The sequence below is a fragment of the Oncorhynchus mykiss genome, chromosome 19, assembly GCF_057628025.1.
Source record: "Oncorhynchus mykiss isolate SJ-2025 chromosome 19, ASM5762802v1, whole genome shotgun sequence".
NCBI lineage: Eukaryota > Metazoa > Chordata > Actinopteri > Salmoniformes > Salmonidae > Oncorhynchus > Oncorhynchus mykiss.
Window position 1 is genome coordinate 39,672,169 of NC_143040.1, and position 19,061 is coordinate 39,691,229.

Genomic DNA, 19,061 nt, shown 5'->3' on the forward strand with positions numbered 1-19,061 from the left:
TGGTTCTTTATAGTATTTGTATTTTGCATTTATTATTGATCCCCATGAGCTGCTAACAAATCAACAGCTACTCTTCCTGAGGTCCAGCAACATAAGACAGGTACATACAGTTTCAAATACTACATGACATTACATTATATAACACCTTACCCAACACATACAGTGCATTCCCTCAGGCCACCATTCCACCACCACATATTTACAATACAACATACATGTCCCCATGTGTAGAGTGCGTGTCTTATCATGTGTAAATGTGTCTGTGGAATAGAGTTCTATGTAGCTATGGCTCTATGTAGTACTGTGTGCCTCCCATTGTCTATAGTACCTTTACAGAGAATGTTTTTTTTTATAGAACCATTCTCAATCTCTAATGTTCTACAGAGAACCTTATGAAGAACCATACAGGGTTCTTTTTTTTCTGGTTAGCCAGAAAGAAGATTATTTAAAAAAAAACGATTTAGTCCATAGCTCATTAGTGACACAAGGCCACATCTGAGGGTTACCTGAAACACCATTACCAGCTATAATCATTTTAGTCATATAATAGCAAAACACAACAGATTAGATAAACTGGAATGACACTCTCACTCAAGGTTGCACAAAAATAGCTGTGGGCAAACCACACCCCAGAATATTTGAATGAGCTGCCACCCCGACATTTTAATTAACACCAAAAGATGAAAGAACCCTTTTCTGTATAGCAAACAACCATTAAAGGGCTCAAAGGGTTCTTTGGGTCAGTATGGTTCCACATCGAACCATCATCCTTCCCAAAGAACCCTTGAGGAACACTAGTTGTCAGCCAGGCTTCGTTTCCTCCTGTCCTGGCAGGGTAAAAAGTAGAGGTTTACACTACATTATCAGATAATGTCTTGGACATTTTCAATGACATTTGAGGAAATGACAGCCAGCCAGGTGTAACTTCATTACTTGTCCCCATCTCTCTTCTCTACCTTTTTAATTCATGTGGTCATATCTGGATCTCTGTCCCAGAGTTGTCATGCCCATAGGAGGCACAGGGACACATACCCCTTCAGATTGGCCCAGTTTTTTCTCCCTGTAACACTACTAGCCACCTAGCAATTATATGAAGTTGGCTTTAGCTAGCCCAAATAGGTTCCCGATCTCCAAACCTCATAACTAGCTACCAAGAGGCCATTTCAGGCTATCAATCAAGTTAGAGTAGCTAGCTTCCCTAACTAGTTTAGCTGGCATGCATGCTGGCAAGGTTGGAAGACTTAAGAAAAGCAAGCAATAACTAAATGTACTGAATAAGACTCACATTCCTTTCAACCTTTAACCAAGACTTTAGCAGAGATGTAGAGAAACATATTTAGTTTCTTTAAAAAAAAAATCCCCAGTCATGAGGATACAGACAGCTAAAGAGGTATGCTTAGATATGCAGAAAAATATACATAATTTTTTTTTTTACATAGAATTAAGCATAATGATTATGGCTATAGAATGCAGTAAAAAGCAGGTTCGGGTGTTTGAAAAATGCAAAATTCTTCAACTTCAGTTGGGAGGGGGGGGGGGGGTAGCCCCACTCCAGACTACCCCCCAGCCATCCTCAAGTACTATTTTTCCCCTCAGATTTTTTGGGTTGCATGACGCCCCTGCTCAGCCCCTTCAGCTTTAAATATTGATACTGCTTGAGGTTGCATAGGGTAGATATCGTCAGTTATGGGAGGTGGATTGCAAGTAAATTTTTTACTGCTTGAATACAACTGAATTAGTCCACTCATGTTTAAATGTGAATCATTGTCTTTACATGGGTCGTTCTTGAATTGCAGTGGCATTTGCAACCATACACAACACATTAAAACTAATAATAGTTATGCAACAAACATGTTTTTGTTTATATTGAACTGTTTATTATTGATAAAACATAATGCAAGTCCTTTACTACAAGACTGTATACTTATTCATCGCTTAAAGTACTTAGGGCAAGCAAACAGGCTTGTCCTAGTAGTGATGTGTGGAGTTGTAGGGTTGTTTTGGGGATTTAGAGATATCTATTATTTAGAATGTTAGAAAGTGAACAAAAAAGACAAATTAAATAAATATAAAATGAGCAGTATAATGTGTAATGTCCCTGAGTTCTATGTCATTGGTGTTAGCGCCTTCAAAATTACTCATTACAAAGATGTACAGGGACCTTGAGTCTTCTCTCTAGTGGCAAATTGTTATCGGAGGAAGGGTCTATTTTAAAGAAAATTATTAGTTAATCACACCTTTTTAGTATGTCATACATTTGAGGATTCCATTGATCATTTGGTGTGTCTAAATCCAAAGTGTCACTTAGTTTTACTAAATTTAAATGAAGGGCAATAACATTGTCAGAAAGATTATTAATCATATCACTTTAGCAAAAGATGTTTAAAGTATTGATAACCTTAGGATTTAGCATTTGTGACCTCCATTTCAGAAAATCCTAATTTACCTAAAATATCTCGTTGGTGTTACCATCATTGATGTTATTACTCTTACCAGTGGCACAATGTTATCATTGTGTTAAAAAATGATTAAACATCATTAAGCTACCATATTAGTTGGTTTAGAATAGGATGTATCCAAATATTTTTGCATGCTCTTTGTATCTGGTATGATGTCAACTCTCCATTTTATGTTTTAGAGCATAATCATCATCAATGGCATATATAGGCAAATCAACTTCACTGGAGTATTGTTGCCCATGCTTTAGCTTCATTTGCAAGATTCTGTTCCCCCTCTAACTAAAACAACTGAATCACAACATTTCACATTTTAATAGAACTGACGTGTGTATGTGTATGTGTGCATGCATGTATGTGTGTTTTGAGAGAGAGACATTTTGAAATGTAATTCTTCATGTGTATCTCTCTCTCTCTCTCTCTCTCTCTCTCTCATTACTATTGGAGGACTGTGCAGTGCTTCTTGTGAGTGCAGTGGAGCAAATCTCTGCCCATCACCGTGGCATTTGACAGATTAAACACCTCAATGCCCAGAGCCAGTGATCTCTTTAGCATCACTCACTTACTTCACCACTATTCAAAATACATTTAGGAGCTTTTCTTTATTCCTGACTCAATTTACTTTACCTATTTATTGATTGATCTATTTCTTCATTTATGTATGCATCTGTTTTTCTATTTATTTCTCTCTCTCACTCTGATTATTTCATTCAGCATTTCTTGCCAGCTTCAGCACATGCAGCAAAAAAATTGTTCTACACATTTTAAAAATGTACAGGTAATTGCCAAAATAAAGAAAACAATTGAGTAAATTAGGGATACAAAGTCTATTAAAAGCATGTGCTTCCACACAGGTGTGGTTTCTGAGTTAATAAAGTGATTAAGATCCCATCATGCTTAGGGTCATGTATAAAAACGCCCAGTTGCCGATTCTTTTGGCTACCATGGCTAGAAGAAGAGATTTCAGTGAGTTTAAATGAGGGGTCTCAAACGTGCATTGCGAGTTTCAAATGTGTGTGTACGTGTGTGCACGCACACGCAGCCCTTTCTCCAGGCAGGAGCTCAAAATAATAAAAGGGCATTCCCCCTGATTCAATTTTGTTTTTTACTTTCATAATTAATATCTCGAGTTTGGTAACATAACAATTAGCTCTGTAGTGAAAGTTTTACACAGGCCTATTTCTTTCTGCAACAAAACACATTCACTCAATCACAAATTGTAAGCAGGCTACACTGAACAATAATATAATTGCAACATGTAAAGTGTTGGTCCCATGTTTCATGAGCTGAAATAAAAGATCCCAGAAATGTTCCATACGCAAAAAAAGCTTATTTCTCTCAAATTTTGTGCACAAATTTGTTTACATCCCTGCTAGTGAGCTTTTCTCCTTTGCCAAGATAATCCATCCACCTGACAGGTGTGGCATTTGAATAAGATGATTAAACAGCATTATCATTACACAGGTGCACCTTGTGCTGGGGTCAATAAATGGTCACTCTAAAATGTGCAGTTTTGTCACACAACACAATGCCACAGATGTCTCAAGTTTGGAGGGAAAATGCAAGTGGGATGCTAACTGCAGGAATGTCTACCAGATCTGTTGCCAGAGAATTTAATGTTAATTTCTATACCATAAGCCGCCTCTTGCTTCATTTTAGAGAATTTGGCAGTATGTCCAATCAGCCTCACAACAGCAGACCACATGTAACCACACCAGCCCAGGACCTCCACATCTGGCTTCTTCACCAGCGGGATCATCTTAGACCAGCCATCCGGACAGCTGATGAAACTGGGTTTGCACAATCAAAGAATTTCTGCCAGAAACAGTCTCAGGGAAGCTCATCTGCATGTTCGTTGTCCACACCAGGGTCTTGACCTGACTGAGGTTCGGCGTTGTAACTGACTTCAGTGGGCAAAGGCTCACCTTCAATGGCCACTGGCATGCTGATGAAGTCTGCTCTTCACGGATGAATCCCGGTTTCAACTGTACCGGGCAGATGGCAGAAAGCTTTAATGGGGTCGTGTGGGCGAGCGGTTTGCTGATGTCAATAGAGTGTCCCATGGTTATGGTATGGGCAGGCATAAGATTTGGACATTGAACACAATTGCATTTTATCGATGGAAATTTGAATGCACAGAGATACCATCACCTCATGTTTAAGCATGATAAGGCACAGCCCCATGTCTCAAAGATCCGTACACAATTCCTGGAAGCTGATAATGTCCCAGTTCTTCCATTGACTGCATACTCACCAGACATGTCACCCATTAAGCCTGTTTGGGATGCTCTGGGTCAACGTATACGACAGTGTGCTCCAGTTCCCACCATATCTAGCAACTTCACACAGCCATTTAAGAGGAGTGGGACAACATTCCACAAGCCACAATCAACAGCCTGATCAACTCTATGCGAAGGAGATGTGTCGCGCTGCATGAGGCAAATGGTGGTCACACCAGATACTGAGAGTTTTTTAGGCCCCTACTTTTTTTTAAGGTATCTGTGACCAACAGATGCATATCTGTATTCCCAGTCATGTGAAATCCATTGATTTGGTTCTAATTAATTTATTTCAATTGACTGATTCCCTTATATCAACTGTAAGTCTTTGAAATTGTTGCATATTGCATTTTTATTTTTGTTCAGTGTAGTTACAGTGCCTCCTATAGACATGATTGACATCAGGAGAAGAGGGTGGGCAATCAGCTGATCATTGATGTTGATGATTGATGTAAATCTTCTCTTTAGCTAGCTCTATTTCTTTTACTGATTGTTACGTCTGTATGTCTTTCTGCCTCTCTCTGCTCCACGTATCAACCAACCAATATTGATGAATATTGATGTAGGCTAAATCAAGTATTATCAAGTGTTAATCAAATGGTATGCTGCTGTGGCAGTAATGTTGATACTTAAACTGGGTAGTTAGCTACACATACTCAACCGGTGACCGCATGTCTCAAACCATGCATGTTTGGATACCGAGCGCACAATCTCTGTACAGGGCATACTGGGAAAAAGGGGCAACCGGGACTGGGTGTGGGGTGGCAAGCTTTATGACGACTTGCGGGCAGTGAGTTGATTATACCATCAGCAAAGGGGCATGTGTTCTGCACAGGTAGAGCCTATCTGAGCGTATGTGTGTCTCAGTCACAAGATCTCAACCCAATTTAACTCTTATGGGAGACTCTGGAGCAGTACCTGAGACAGCGTTTTCCACCATCATCAACAAACACCAAATTATTGAATTTCTCAGGAAAGAATGGTGTCCCTTCCCTCCAATGGAGTTCCAAACACTTGTAGAATATATGCCAAAGCACATTGAAGCTGTTCTGGTGGCCCAACGCCCTAAGACACTTTATGTTGGTATTTTCTTTATTTTGGCAGTTGGGGAGTAACGGATTACAAAAAAACAGTAACTGTATTCCGTTACATTTCCAGCCAAAATATTGTAATCAGATTACAGATACTTTTGAAAATTGTTACTTTTAAATTCAGAATGTATGTTTTGCGAAGGAAAAATAGTTGAGACTTCTGTTTTTTTCAATGACATTCAAATCAGCATTGAAAAAATGTGTAAGTTTATGTTTGTTCCACCTGAGCGAGTCTGACCACAAGTCAGAGATCACTATGATGACACACCAAATGTGTTCAATGGATCATGAGAAAAGAAAGGAATAGGCTTTTGTAGACTACAGGCCAAGCTATGTCTTCCTATGGTGCGACTGCTGTCGGCATCCAAAGAGTATCCAACTTGAATAAACACTTGGGGGTAAGGATGACAGGAGTGGTGTAGTCTACGGCGATACGGATATGACTTATTATTGATATCTGCATAGCGCATTGATGTGAATCACAATGCAGCTCTCTCATTTAGCTATTTGAGCCTTTTAGATTGTGGTTGTTGTGGATGGCTGCTCACAAATCTTTCTGTGTATTTCAACCCATTAATGGTTGAATTGAAGAAGTTGAAGCTGCTTATCAATCATAGTTTTTGAAACCAGTGGACAGCCAGTAAAAATGCACTCTTGCAACAGCTGCATAGTGCAGATCCAAGCCTATGGAATAAAATGGGTATTTTATTGCTCAATCTAATTCATGCTGATAAACAAAATAATTCATAGGCCTAATTGACACATGCTCAAACTCGCACACTTTTTTATAGATTTAAAAAGGGTCAATCTGCATTTGCTACATCCATTTTTTTGACTTATAAAATGATATATATTTATATATAACCCTTGAATGAATATGTGTCCAAACTTTTGATTGGTATAGTACATACAGTACCAGTCAAATGTTTTGACACACCTACTCATTCAAGGGGTTTTCTTAATTTTTACTTTATACTATTTTCTATATTGTAGAATAAAAGTGACATCAAAACTTGGAAATAACACATATGGAATCATGTAGTAACCCAAAAAGTTTTAAGCTAATCAAAATTAATTTTATATTTGAGATTCTTCAAAGTAGCCTCCATTAAGTTGATGACAGCTTTGCACACTCTTGGCAGTCTATCAACCAGCTTCATGAGATAGTTTCCTGGAATGCATTTCAATTAACAGGTGTGCCTTCTTTAAAGTTAATTTGCAGAATTGATTTCCTTCTTAATGTGTTTGAGCCAATCAGTGTGTTGTGACAAGGTAGAGGTGGTATACAGAAGATAGCCCTATTTGGTAAAAGACCAAGTCCATATTATGGCAAGAACAGCTGAAATAAGCAAAGAGAAATGACTGTACCTCATCACTTTAAGACATGAATGTCAGTCAATCCAGAACATTTCTAGAACTTTGAAAGTTTCTTCAAGTGCAGTCGCAAAAACTATGATGCGCTGTGATGAAACTGGCTCTCATGAGGACCGCCACAGGAAAGGAAGACCCAGAGTTACCTATGCTGCAGAGGATAATTGTATTATATTTGACCGTCCTTGTAAATTGCAGCCAAAATAAATTCTTCACGGAGTTAAAGTAACAGACACATCTCAAAATCAACTGTTCAGAGGAGACTGCGTGAATCAGGCCTTCATGGTCGAATTTCTGCAAAGAAACCACTACTAAAGGACATCAATAAGAAGAAGAGACATGCTTAGGCCAGGAAATGCGAGCAATGGACAGTAGACCTGTGGAAATCTGTCTTTGGTCTGCTGAGTCCAAATTTGAGATTTTTCGTTCCAAATGCTGTGTCTTTGTGAGACACAGAGTAGATGAACAGATGATCTCCACATGTGTCGTTCCCACTGTGAAGCATGGAGGCAGAGGTGTGATGGTTTGATGGTGCTTTGCTGGTGACACTGTCAGTTATTTATTTAGAATTCAAGGAACACGTAACCAGCATGGCTACCACAGCAATCTGCAGCGATACGCCATCCCATCTGGTTTGCGCTTAGTCGGACAATCATTTGTTTTTCAACAGGACAATGACTCAACACACCTCCAGGATGCGTAAGGGCTATTTGACCAAGTAGAGTGATGGATTGCTGCATCAGATGAATTGGCCTCCACACTCACCCAACCTCAACCCAATTGAGATTGTTTGGGATGTTTTGCTTTGGACTGCAGAGTGAAGGAAAAGCAGTGAACATGTGCTCAGCATATGTGGGAACTCCTTCAAGACTGTTTGAAAAGTATTCCAGATGAAGCTTGTTAAGAAAATGCCAAGCGTCTGCAAAGCTTTCATCAAGGCAAAGGCTGGCTATTTGGAGTATCTCAAATACAGTGGGACAAAAAAGTATTTAGTCAGCCACCAATTGTCCAAGTTCTCCCACTTAAAAAGATGAGCGAGGCCTGTCATTTTCATCATAGGTACACTTGAACTATGACAGATAAAATGAGAAAAAACCCCCAGAACATTTCATTGTAGGATTTATGAATTTATTTGCAAATTATGGTGGAAAATATGTATTTGGTCACCTACAAAAGTTTATCTCAATACTTTGTTATATACCCTTTGTTGGCAATGACAGAGGTCAAATGTTTTCTGCAAGTTCAATTTTGGCCCATTCCTCCATGCAGATCTCCTCTAGAGCAGTTATGTTTTGGGGCTGTTGCTGGGCAACACGGACTTTCAACTCCCTCCAAAGATTTTCTATGGGGTTGAGATCTGGAGACTGGCTAGGCCACACCAGGACCTTGAAATGCTTCTTACGAAGCCACTCCTTCATTGCCCGGGCGGTGTGTTTGGGATCATTGTCATGCTGAAAGACCCAGCCACGTTTAATCTTCAATGACCTTGCTGATGGAAGGAGGTTTTCACTCAAAATCTCACGATACATGGCCCCATTCATTCTTTCCTTTACACGGATCAGTCGTCCTGGTCCCTTTGCAGAAAAACAGCCCCAAAGCATGATGTTTCCACCCCCATGCTTCACAGTAGGTATGGTGTTCTTTGGATGCAACTTAGCATTCTTTGTCCTCCAAACACGACATGTTGAGTTTTTGCCAAAAAGTTATATTTTGGTTTCATCTGATCATATGACATTCTCCCAATCTTCTTCTGGATCATCCAAATACTCTCTAGCAAACTTCAGACGGGCCTGGACATGTACTGGCTTATTAAGCAGGGGGACACATCTGGCACTGCAGGATTTGAATTCCTGTCGGCGTAGTGTGTTACTGATGGTAGGCTTTGTTACTTTGGTCCCAACTCTCTGCAGGTCATTCACTAGGGTTAGGTCCCCCCGTATGGTTCTGGGATTTTTGCTCACCGTTCTTGTGATCATTTTGACCCCACGGGGTGAGATCTTGCGTGGAGCCCCAGATCAAGGGAGATTATCAGTGGTCTTGTATGTCTTCCATTTCCTAATAATTGCTCCCACAGTTGATTTCTTCAAACCAAGCTGCTTACCTATTGCAGATTCAGTCTTCGCAGCCTGGTGCAGGTCTACAATTTTGTTTCTGCTGTCCTTTGACAGCTCTTTGGTCTTGGCCGTAGTGGAGTTTGGAGTGTGACTGTTTGAGGTTGTGGACACGTGTCTTTTATACTGATAACAAGTTCAAACAGGTGCCATTAATACAGGCAATGAGTGGAGGACAGAGGGGCCTCTTTAACAAGAAGTTACAGGTCTGTGAGAGCCAGAAATCTTGCTTGTTTGTAGGTGACCAATTCCTTATTTTCCACCATAATTTGCAAATAAATTAATAAAAAATCCTACAATGTGATTTTCTGGATTTTTTTCTCATTTTGTCTGTCATAGTTGAAGTGTACCTATGATGAAAATTACAGGCCTCTCTCATCTTTTTAATTGGGAGAACTTGCACAATTGGTGGCTGACTAAATACTTTTTTGCCCCACTGCATATATAAAACAAATGTTTAACACTTTCTTGGTTCTACATGATGTGTTATTTCATAGTTTTGATGTCTTCACTATTATTCTACAATGTAGAAAATAGTAAAAATAAAGAAAAACCCTTGAATGAGTAGGTGTGACCCAACATTTTTTACTAGTACGTGTATATACAGTTGAAGTCGGAAGTTTACAAACACTTAGGTTGGAGTCATTAAAACTAGTTTTTCAACTACTCCACAAATTTCTTGTTAAGAAACTATAGTTTGGGCAAGTTAGTTAAGACATCTACTTTGTGAATGACACAATCTGTTTACAGACAGATTATTTCACTTATAATTCACTGTATCACAATTCCAGTGGGTCAGAAGTTTACATAGACTAAGTTGACTCTGCCTTTAAACAGCTTGGAAAATTCCAGAAAATGATGTCATGGCTTTAGAAGATTTCTGATAGGCTAATTGACATCATTTGATAGGAGACAGAACGCGTCTTCTTCCTGAGCGGTAGGACGACTGCGTGGTCCCAGGGTGTTTATACTTGTGTACTATTGTTTGCACAGATGAACATGGTACCTTCAGGCGTTTGTAAATTGCACCCAAGGATAAACCAGATTTGTGGAGATCTACAATTTTTTTTCTGAGGTCTTGGCTGGTTTCTTTTGATTTTCCCTTGATGTCAAGCAACGAGGTACTGAGTTTGAAGGTAGATCTTGAAATACATCCACAGGTACACCTCAAATGATGTCAATTAGCCTATCAGAATCTTCTAAAGCCATGACATAATTTTCTGGAATTTTTACTGATAAAGAATGTGGACAGGTAACTAGTAACTGTAATGGATTACATTTAGAAAGTAACCTAGCCAACCCTGTTTATACTGAATGTTATTAGATCTTCAACCAAAACCTAATATTAGATAAAGGGAACCTGAGTTTACAAATAACCCCCAAAAAGTATACTTATTTATTTAATTAACACCCTGTGTGAAAAATGTATTGCCCCCTTACACTCAATAATGTATTGTACCACCTTTAGCTCCAATGACTACAACCATTGTTTAAAGCTTTATTTGACTAGGCAAGCCAATTAAGATCAAATTCTTACTTACAATGCCAGCCTACCAGGGAAAAGTGGATTAACTGCCTTGTTCAGAGGCAGAATGACAGATTTTTACCATATCAGCTCAGGGATTTGATCCAGCAACCTTTTGGTTACTGGCCCAATGTTCTAAACTCTAGGCTACCTGCCACCCCAAATGCTCGCTGTAGTTGTATGTAATTCTCTCACATCGCTGTGGAAGAATTTTGATTTCATTTCCAGTCCTGCCACAAAATCTCAATTCGGATTAGGTCTCGACTTTGACTAGGTCATGCCAAATCTTAAAATGTGTTGCTTTTTAACCATTTTTATGTAGACTTGATTATTTGTTTTGGGGCGACAGGTAGCCTAGTGGTTAGAGCATTGTAACCGAAAGGTTGCAAGATCAAATCCCAAAGTTTACAAAGTTAAAAATATATAATAATTAATAAATAATTATAATACATTTTTTAAAATAATAATCTGTCGTTCTGCCCCTGAACAAGGCAGTTAACCCACTGTTCCTAGGCCGTCATTGAACATAAGAATGTGTTCTTAACTGACTTGCCTAGTTAAATAAAGATACAAAATAAAATGTTTTTGGGATCATTGTCTTGCTGCATGACCCAACTGTGCTTCAAGCTTCACCTCACAGATGTATGGCCTGGCGTTATACTGTAGAATCCTTGATACAGAGCAGAATTTAATGTTCCTTCTATTAAGGCAAGTCGTCCAGGTCCTGAGGCAGCAAAGCATCTCCAAACCATCATACTACCACCACCATGCTTGACCATTGGTATGAGGTTTTTACTGTGGAATGCAGTGTTTAGCTTTTGCCAGACAAAATGGGACCCATTTGTCTAAAAAGTTGACTGAAGTTTGGCAGAAAAAACCTGGGAGCACCTGGATGATCATCAAGACTCTTGGAAAAATGTTCTATGGACAGATGAGTCAAAAGTATAACTGCTCTGTATCAGAGAATTCTACAGGAGAATGTCAGGCCATCTGTCTGTGAGCTGAAACGCAGCTGGGTTATGCAGCCAGACAATGATCCAAAACATACAATAAAGTCTACATGAAAATGGCTAAAAAACAACAAATTTTACATTTAGGAAGGGCCTAATCAAAAGACCAGACATAATCCCAATTGAGATGTTGTGGCAGGACTTGAAGCGAGCAGTTCATGCTTGAAAACCAACAAATATTTCTGAGTTAAAGCAATTCTGCATGCAAGTGTGGGCCAAAATTCCCCCACAGCGACATGAGTGACTGATCAACAACTACAGGAAGTGTTTGGTTGGAGTCCTTGCAGCTAAAGGTGGCACAACCAGTTATTGAGTGTAAGGGGGCAATTACTTTTTTTTGCACAGGATCATTGGGTGTTGCATAAATTTGTTTATGAAATAAATGAAATGAGTATGTAATTGTTGTGTTATTTGATCACTCAGGTTACCTTTATCTAATAGGTTTTGGTTGAAGATCTGATAACATTCAGTATCAAAAATATGCAAAAGTAGAGAAAATTAGAAAGGGGAAAATACTTTTTCACAGCACTGAAAATGCGCAACTCCACACAATAATGTTTCCATTGTTCCATTATTATATGGCCACAATTGGATTAAACCTACAATGCTTCATGGACATTTTCATTGACACTTCTACCTGTGATTCATTTGTAAAACTATGCTACAGATCACAATGGCCAGCTGTTTCATGACGTAATTACAGCTGTAAGGAAACTGTCATGTAAAGTGTTACATTATTTTTTACAACAAGAGCATTATTCAACATTCACTGTTTTATATAACATCCACTGCTGCAACACATGTCTGGTGAAGGATATGAAATAAGTGTGTCTATCAGATTTACCATCCACTAGTCTGTCAACATGATATTGTTGAAAAGCACAAGTCTGGTAAACTGTTGTTGATAGATATGCATCACATCTTGTGAAGCATAAGTCAATTCATGTTGAGTCTGTTCTCTCTAATTTACAATGCTGCACTTTGTATTTGAGGGATAGAAATTGAAGTCTTCCTTTCTGTTAATTTAGAGGGAAAGCATGCGTTCTAAGATCATCCAACTGATTTCTCCATTTGTCTCTTTGAAAATAGGCCTCTGGATCCAAATGTCAATTCCAACGGAGGCAGCATCAGTCTGGGCCCAGCCGTGTGTAACGTGAGCGAGTGAAACAACGAGAGAGTGAAAGACAGAGAGAGAGAGGAAGAGAAGGAGAAGGAGGGGTCTCTCCGATGATAACCCTGAGTGTACCACACATGGCTCTCTGGTAGCCACCATTTTAAATTGGCCCTTACAGTGCACTGCGGCGGCTGACTGAGAGTGAAAATGTGATGAGCTTTGCTATCATCCCCCGTAGCGAGCTAGTGAGTGTGGATGGCGGCCGGTGAAGGAGGCACATTGCTTAATGAGACCATTGCTCTTGTGTTAGGACGCTTAGGACAGGCAATTACGGAGGAATTACCACCAGAGGCCTTCTCCAGCACTGCTGCTGCTGCCGCTTCACCACTGCTTACTGCTGGAGCAGCAAACTAAGCATTCACAGCTGGTTACAGAACTTTTTTATTCGGGTGGATTTTTACTATTTTTGTTCTTTTTTCCTTTTTTTGCTACTGGCTGTTGTGATTGTCATTTGTCGTTCTTTTAACGACAGCTCCATCAGTTCTGACCTATCGTTTATAATGGAGCTACATCCATTGCGCGTGTGGAATAAGGACTGGGCCTCTTTCCTCAGGCCATGGATACCCATACTGCTGGGCCTGCACATGCAGTTCTACCGGGCATCTGGCTCAAGCTGCCCAGAGGAGTGCCGCTGTGACAGGACCTTTGTTTACTGCAACGAGAGGAGCCTGACCTCGGTGCCTCTAGGGATCGGAGAGGGCTACAAGACCCTCTACCTCCACAACAACCAGATCAACAATGCCGGCTTCCCCTCTGAGCTTCACAACGTCGCCTCCGTGGAGACTGTTTATCTCTATGGTAACCAGCTGGACGAGTTTCCCATCAACCTGCCCAAGAATGTACGGGTACTGCACCTGCAGGAGAACAACATCCAGACCATCTCCAGGGCCGCGCTGGCTCAGCTGCTGTGGCTGGAGGAGCTCCACCTGGACGATAACTCTATCTCTACAGTTGGGGTGGAAGAAGGGGCATTCAGGGAGGCCGTCAGCCTCAAGATGCTCTTCCTCACCAAGAACCACCTGAGCAGTGTCCCTATTGGTCTCCCTGAGGACCTCAAAGAGTTGCGATTGGACGAGAACCGGATTGCAGTGATCACCGAGGAGGCGCTCAGGAATGTGACGAGGTTAGAGCGCCTCCTGCTGGACGGGAACCTGCTGACAGATGAGGGTGTGGCCCCTGGAACCTTCCAGGACCTGGTGACACTACGGGAGCTGTCTCTGGCGCGGAACTCCCTCACCTACCCGCCCCCGCTTCTCCCAGGGGATGTTCTGGTGAAGCTGAACTTTCAGGATAATCAGATGAATGAGATCCCTGTGACGGCCTTCGCGGGGCTGAGAAAGCTGGAGAGGCTAGATATTTCCAACAACCAGCTGCAGTCCCTGACAGAGGGGGTCTTTGATGGCCTCGTCAGCCTCAGACAGCTCACTGTTCGTAACAACCTTTGGCTGTGTGACTGCAGCATTAACTGGGTCATACTGTGGTTAAAGTCTCTGCCAGTCTCCCTCAACGTGCGCGGCTTCATGTGCCAGAAGCCCGAAACTGTCCGGGGCATGGTAATCAGAGAGCTGAACACCGAGCTTATCCAGTGCCCTCGCAGCACCACGGCTGCCCTGCTGCCCACCCACTTGCCCCCCACCTCGCCAGGCCTCACCATCCGCTTCCCTCCCTCCTCCACAGGCTACCCCTCAGACACAGAGTCTCTCTCTCCCCCATCCAGGCTCCCCTTCTCACCCACACATAACCCCCCTCTCCTCCCCTCCTCCCCTTCCAGAGATGGGGAACAGAGGACTAACCTGCCGCCCCTGGACCCTGAGCGGGAGACCCTGCAGATCAAGTTCACCATACTCAATGGTTCAGCCATCCACGTCAGCTGGGTGGCCTCCTTTCCTGTCACAGCCTACAAGGTCACCTGGGCCAAGATGGGTCCCAGCCTGTCGGGAGACACAGTGAGGGAGAGGATGGTGGGAGGGGAGCACCGGGGCATACGTTTGGTCAACCTGAAGCCTAAGTCCACCTACCGGATCTGTGTCATCCCGTTGGATGCGTTCAATAACTACCGGCCCAAGGATGATACAGTGTGTTCAGAGGCTGTGACTAAGCCGGTCTCCTATGGCCAAGGTAATAATACAGGGCCACCGGGGCCGGAGCAGGCCACCCAGCAGGACCCCAGTTCTCCCTTTCTTCTGGCTGGCCTCATCGGAGGGGCCGTGATCGTAGTTCTGGTGCTTCTCCTTAGCATATTCTGCTGGCACATGCACAAGAAGGGTCGGTCGTCCTCGGCCAAGTGGAAATACAATAAGGGCAGGAGAAAAGACGACTACTGCGAGGCAGGAACCAAAAAGGATAACTCTATACTGGAAATGACTGAGACCAGCTTCCAGATAGCGTCCCTGAACAACGAGCAGCTCCTCAAGGGAGACTACCGCATACAGCCCATTTATACCCCTAATGGGGGCATTGGCTTCAGAGACTGCCCTCTGGGAAGCAATAGCACAGTATACTGCAAGAACAATGTCCAAGCAGACGCAGACTTTTGCCGTACATGATGGTTTTGCATAGCAGAGTGTTATAGAACCCCCTTTGTATTAACAAATACACTTAACTGCATACAGTACACTGAAAAGTATATTTCAAAGACCTCTGTGTCTGCAATGTAATTTATACACCGGCTGGGCTATAATGTTGAATTCAGCTAACTTTTATATTCCCTTAGTAAAAAATGCTAATTGATTTATAAGTTATTTATTTCTCAAAGTTGTGTAACTCGGTTCTGTGCATACAGTTCTTTACAATCAGAGCTTTCTCTCATCATTTTATATTTTGAGCTCCATAAAGATTGGGCCATGTGGAAGTCATATGATAGTCAGACGGTCTACTCATTCCTAAAAAAATACCCTAGCCAGTAATGAGTCTAACATGCACAATGTCCATAACAGATATAGCTACATCCCATGTTTTGGCAATGGAAATTAAAACAAAAAGGGTTTTAAGTCATAGACTTGATGTGGCAACTCAATGTGACAGAGAGAACCAACCATTCAGGAAATGAGCTTTGGGGATAAATATTTTCTCACAGTAAGGATTTGAGAGAGAATGGGAGAGAGTATAGGAAGGAGGGAGGAAGGGGAGGGAAAGAGAGAGGGAAAGAGGGAGAGAATCTGTTCATTCAAATGCACCACAAGAGGGCAGAATTTTTCATTATTGTCAATGATTCATTCATGATTCTTGATCTTTTTATTTGCTTGGACATTGCTGAGTATTGAAATGTAGTTCTGCCTATGTAAGTAATACTGCAGTGAGTGTCTCTCTTTCATCATCTCATCTACATAACAAAGACACATTTCTATGAACACAGTTTTGAGAAGTGTTGGTCAAATGGCTGCATGGATTCCAGGGCTGGTAGACATCAAGTGTCTCCGATTAGATGTGCTGATCTAGGATCACGTCCCCCTCTGTCATCTTATACAAAATTGGCTACACTGATCCTAGATCAGCACTCCTATTCTGAGATGCTTGATACATGCGGCGTGTGATTCAAGTATTTATTTCAGTAACACATGGTTATGTTGTTGGCCAGTGGTCATTCACCACAACCTGGAAATACTGTTCATGAAAATGGTAGTAGGCTACTGTAGTTATGGAGTTTGTTGAACCTTTTGATTGTTTCCCAAGCTGTTTAAAAAACAGCTCGACTCAGCAAATCATGCACAGGTCATAAGTTTGCATCTTATGCTTTCCAAAAAAAACGAAAATTAAAGCATAAGGAAGCTGTACGTCGTATAGCTGAGAATGAAAGATCCACAAGCACATCTGTCAAGACAGTTGGATACGAAGCAACTATCTGAGTTTATGTTCAGCAAAAAAAATATGTTATGGTAATATATTATATGTGCCTTGAAATGATCAGCTCATAATGTAAGGTCTTTTGAATCCATGTGTTTTCTGCACAAAAGTGTAATGTAAATACATTCAATTGACATTGAATTGTTGTTGGAAAAAATGGATTGCCTCGTATTTGATTATTTATTTGTATCTTGTTGCTTCATCAGTCTTATCGCATCTCTTTATCACTTAAGAAATGTTTTATCTGTGATGCTACGGTCTTCTCTGGGAGAAATACACAAATTATGTAGAGAGTCTATATCATCGATGCTTTGAGTTATTTTTCTACCAAAATGTGTCCTCAGCTCTCACAAAAGTCGGGCCCTAATTTGGAAGGGACACGTGCAGGCTGGATAATAAATGTTTTAAAATAATAAGTCAAACATTGAATGGTACCCTTGAGAACAAATTCTGAGATGATGATACTGCAATTTGTTTGTCACAAAATGTATTGTGTCCCATATCAAATCGCTTGTCTAGGGAATGTGGAACATTGAGGGAAGGCTTTTATATCTCTAACATTCCAAAATGATATAGATTACTGTAGCAAGTTGCATCCCTCATCCTCAGACATTTTGTCAACCTCTGACATTCCATTTCATGAAGCTTCTATTCTAGCATCTATTTTTTAACGAGTCTCTAGTCTAGTGAAAGGTCATTTATACTTTAGCCAAACTCTGCCCGCACTGAAGATCAGACAGACTTGTAGTCCATTTTGGCTCTCTGCCACCTTTTCTACTGATGGCTGCAATTACATGATCCGGTACCGATCCAGGTCATGGCTCGGCTGTTTTCCTCATTAGTCTTGAGCTGTGAGTCTTTGTGTGTGTCGCACATGGGGATGTGTGAAATGTACTCCTCAGCCTGAAGTGTCACTTCTTGCGCCAGCGGATAGCTAGCTTTTCACGAGGCACCGACTGGTAAAATGCTTCAGGAGGGCGGTCATGTGTGTTAGCAAGGCAGAGGTCCTGAGTTTGCGTCAGGTATGGGCTGAATGTGGAAGAATTGGTACTAGCTAAGCTATCAGCATGACGTCCTTTACATGTGTACACAGTATACTGTAGTGTGTGTGTACACACATATTCTCCCGTGATTCCTCTTGAGAGCCGAGGAATGAATTAGGTGTATAAACAGTATACCTATCTAAATGATCTCTAAGCTATGTTCCTGGTGTGCCGGTGGAGACAGTAATCAGCCTTTAAATTCACACTTCCGTCTCCTTCAGTTGTGTGGTCATCTATAAAAGTAAATAAATAAATGCTCCCTCTCTGGGGAGATCAGTGTCTGTGAGTGAGATACTTTCATATTGAGGACAGATTTGAAGGTAGTGTACTCATACTATATGTGTGGTACTTTGTCCAGGTCTGCGACGGGCCCAGTGTGGAGGAGTTTTACATCCCCTTTATAAAAATAGCCAAATAGTTCAAATTATTGAGTGAAAGGTTGGCACACACTGTATCTCCGCTGCGCAGCTATAGGCACCCCAGCCATTTTGAAATCTCTGCAGTGATTTTCACACTAAGGAGGTAAATATCTTCCACTGAACAGTCCTTCTTCCAAGGGAACTTATCACAATGTATGTTCAATCAATCCCGTCTTCCTCCCCCATTCCTTTGCATCTTTTCTTTACCAATTGTGAGGGAAGTGTCAACTATGTTCTGCCTCACCGGGCAGTAACCTTCTGGTACTAAGACAGTGTTTGTATCCAAAAAGGCACCCTATTTCCTACATAGTACATACTGTTGACCAGCGTCCTACAGTAGTGCATTATATAGGAAATAGGCTGTCAGTTGGGATGCAACCTCAGTGTCACCCGTGTGATGTCCCACCCTGCAGTGACCCTCTGGTTCTGAGAGAATCAGGATGTCAGTTTTACAGTGGCCTGACTATTAGTTGCCTGGCCAGCACAGTTACTGTAATTGTTCAGGGTTGACCATGGACAACCAAGGACATGATCACTTAAAATACAGAGTCGACAGGCTACAAATTCCAAGATTAAACTTCAATGTGCTATTCCAATGTGCTATTATTTACTTGTATTTTAGATATTTGTTCCGTGGTTATGGTAGTAGAAATACAGAAATATATAAAGTATATCACATTGGAATGCTATTTAAATGATATACAACCAACTTAACAGATAAGTATTTTACTCATACCAA

General features: G+C 41.2%; 1 protein-coding gene and 1 long non-coding RNA gene across 3 annotated transcripts in view; one reads left to right on the top strand and one right to left on the bottom strand.

Moving 5' to 3' along the window:
• Window positions 1-18,174, top strand: part of si:dkey-87k14.1 (leucine-rich repeat transmembrane protein FLRT2) — a 57,123-nt gene extending 38,949 nt beyond the window's left edge. For both annotated transcript variants that reach the window (XM_021573897.3, XM_021573896.3), the window contains exon 2: window positions 12,933-18,174. In XM_021573897.3, coding sequence (XP_021429572.1) covers window positions 13,518-15,563 — 2,046 coding nt within the window. In that variant the 5' untranslated portion in view covers window positions 12,933-13,517 and the 3' untranslated portion in view covers window positions 15,564-18,174. The remainder of the gene's footprint in view (window positions 1-12,932) is intronic.
• Window positions 1-19,061, bottom strand: part of LOC149975188 (uncharacterized) — a 226,937-nt gene that overhangs the window by 165,835 nt on the left and 42,041 nt on the right. The gene's annotated exons all lie outside the window — the stretch shown is intronic.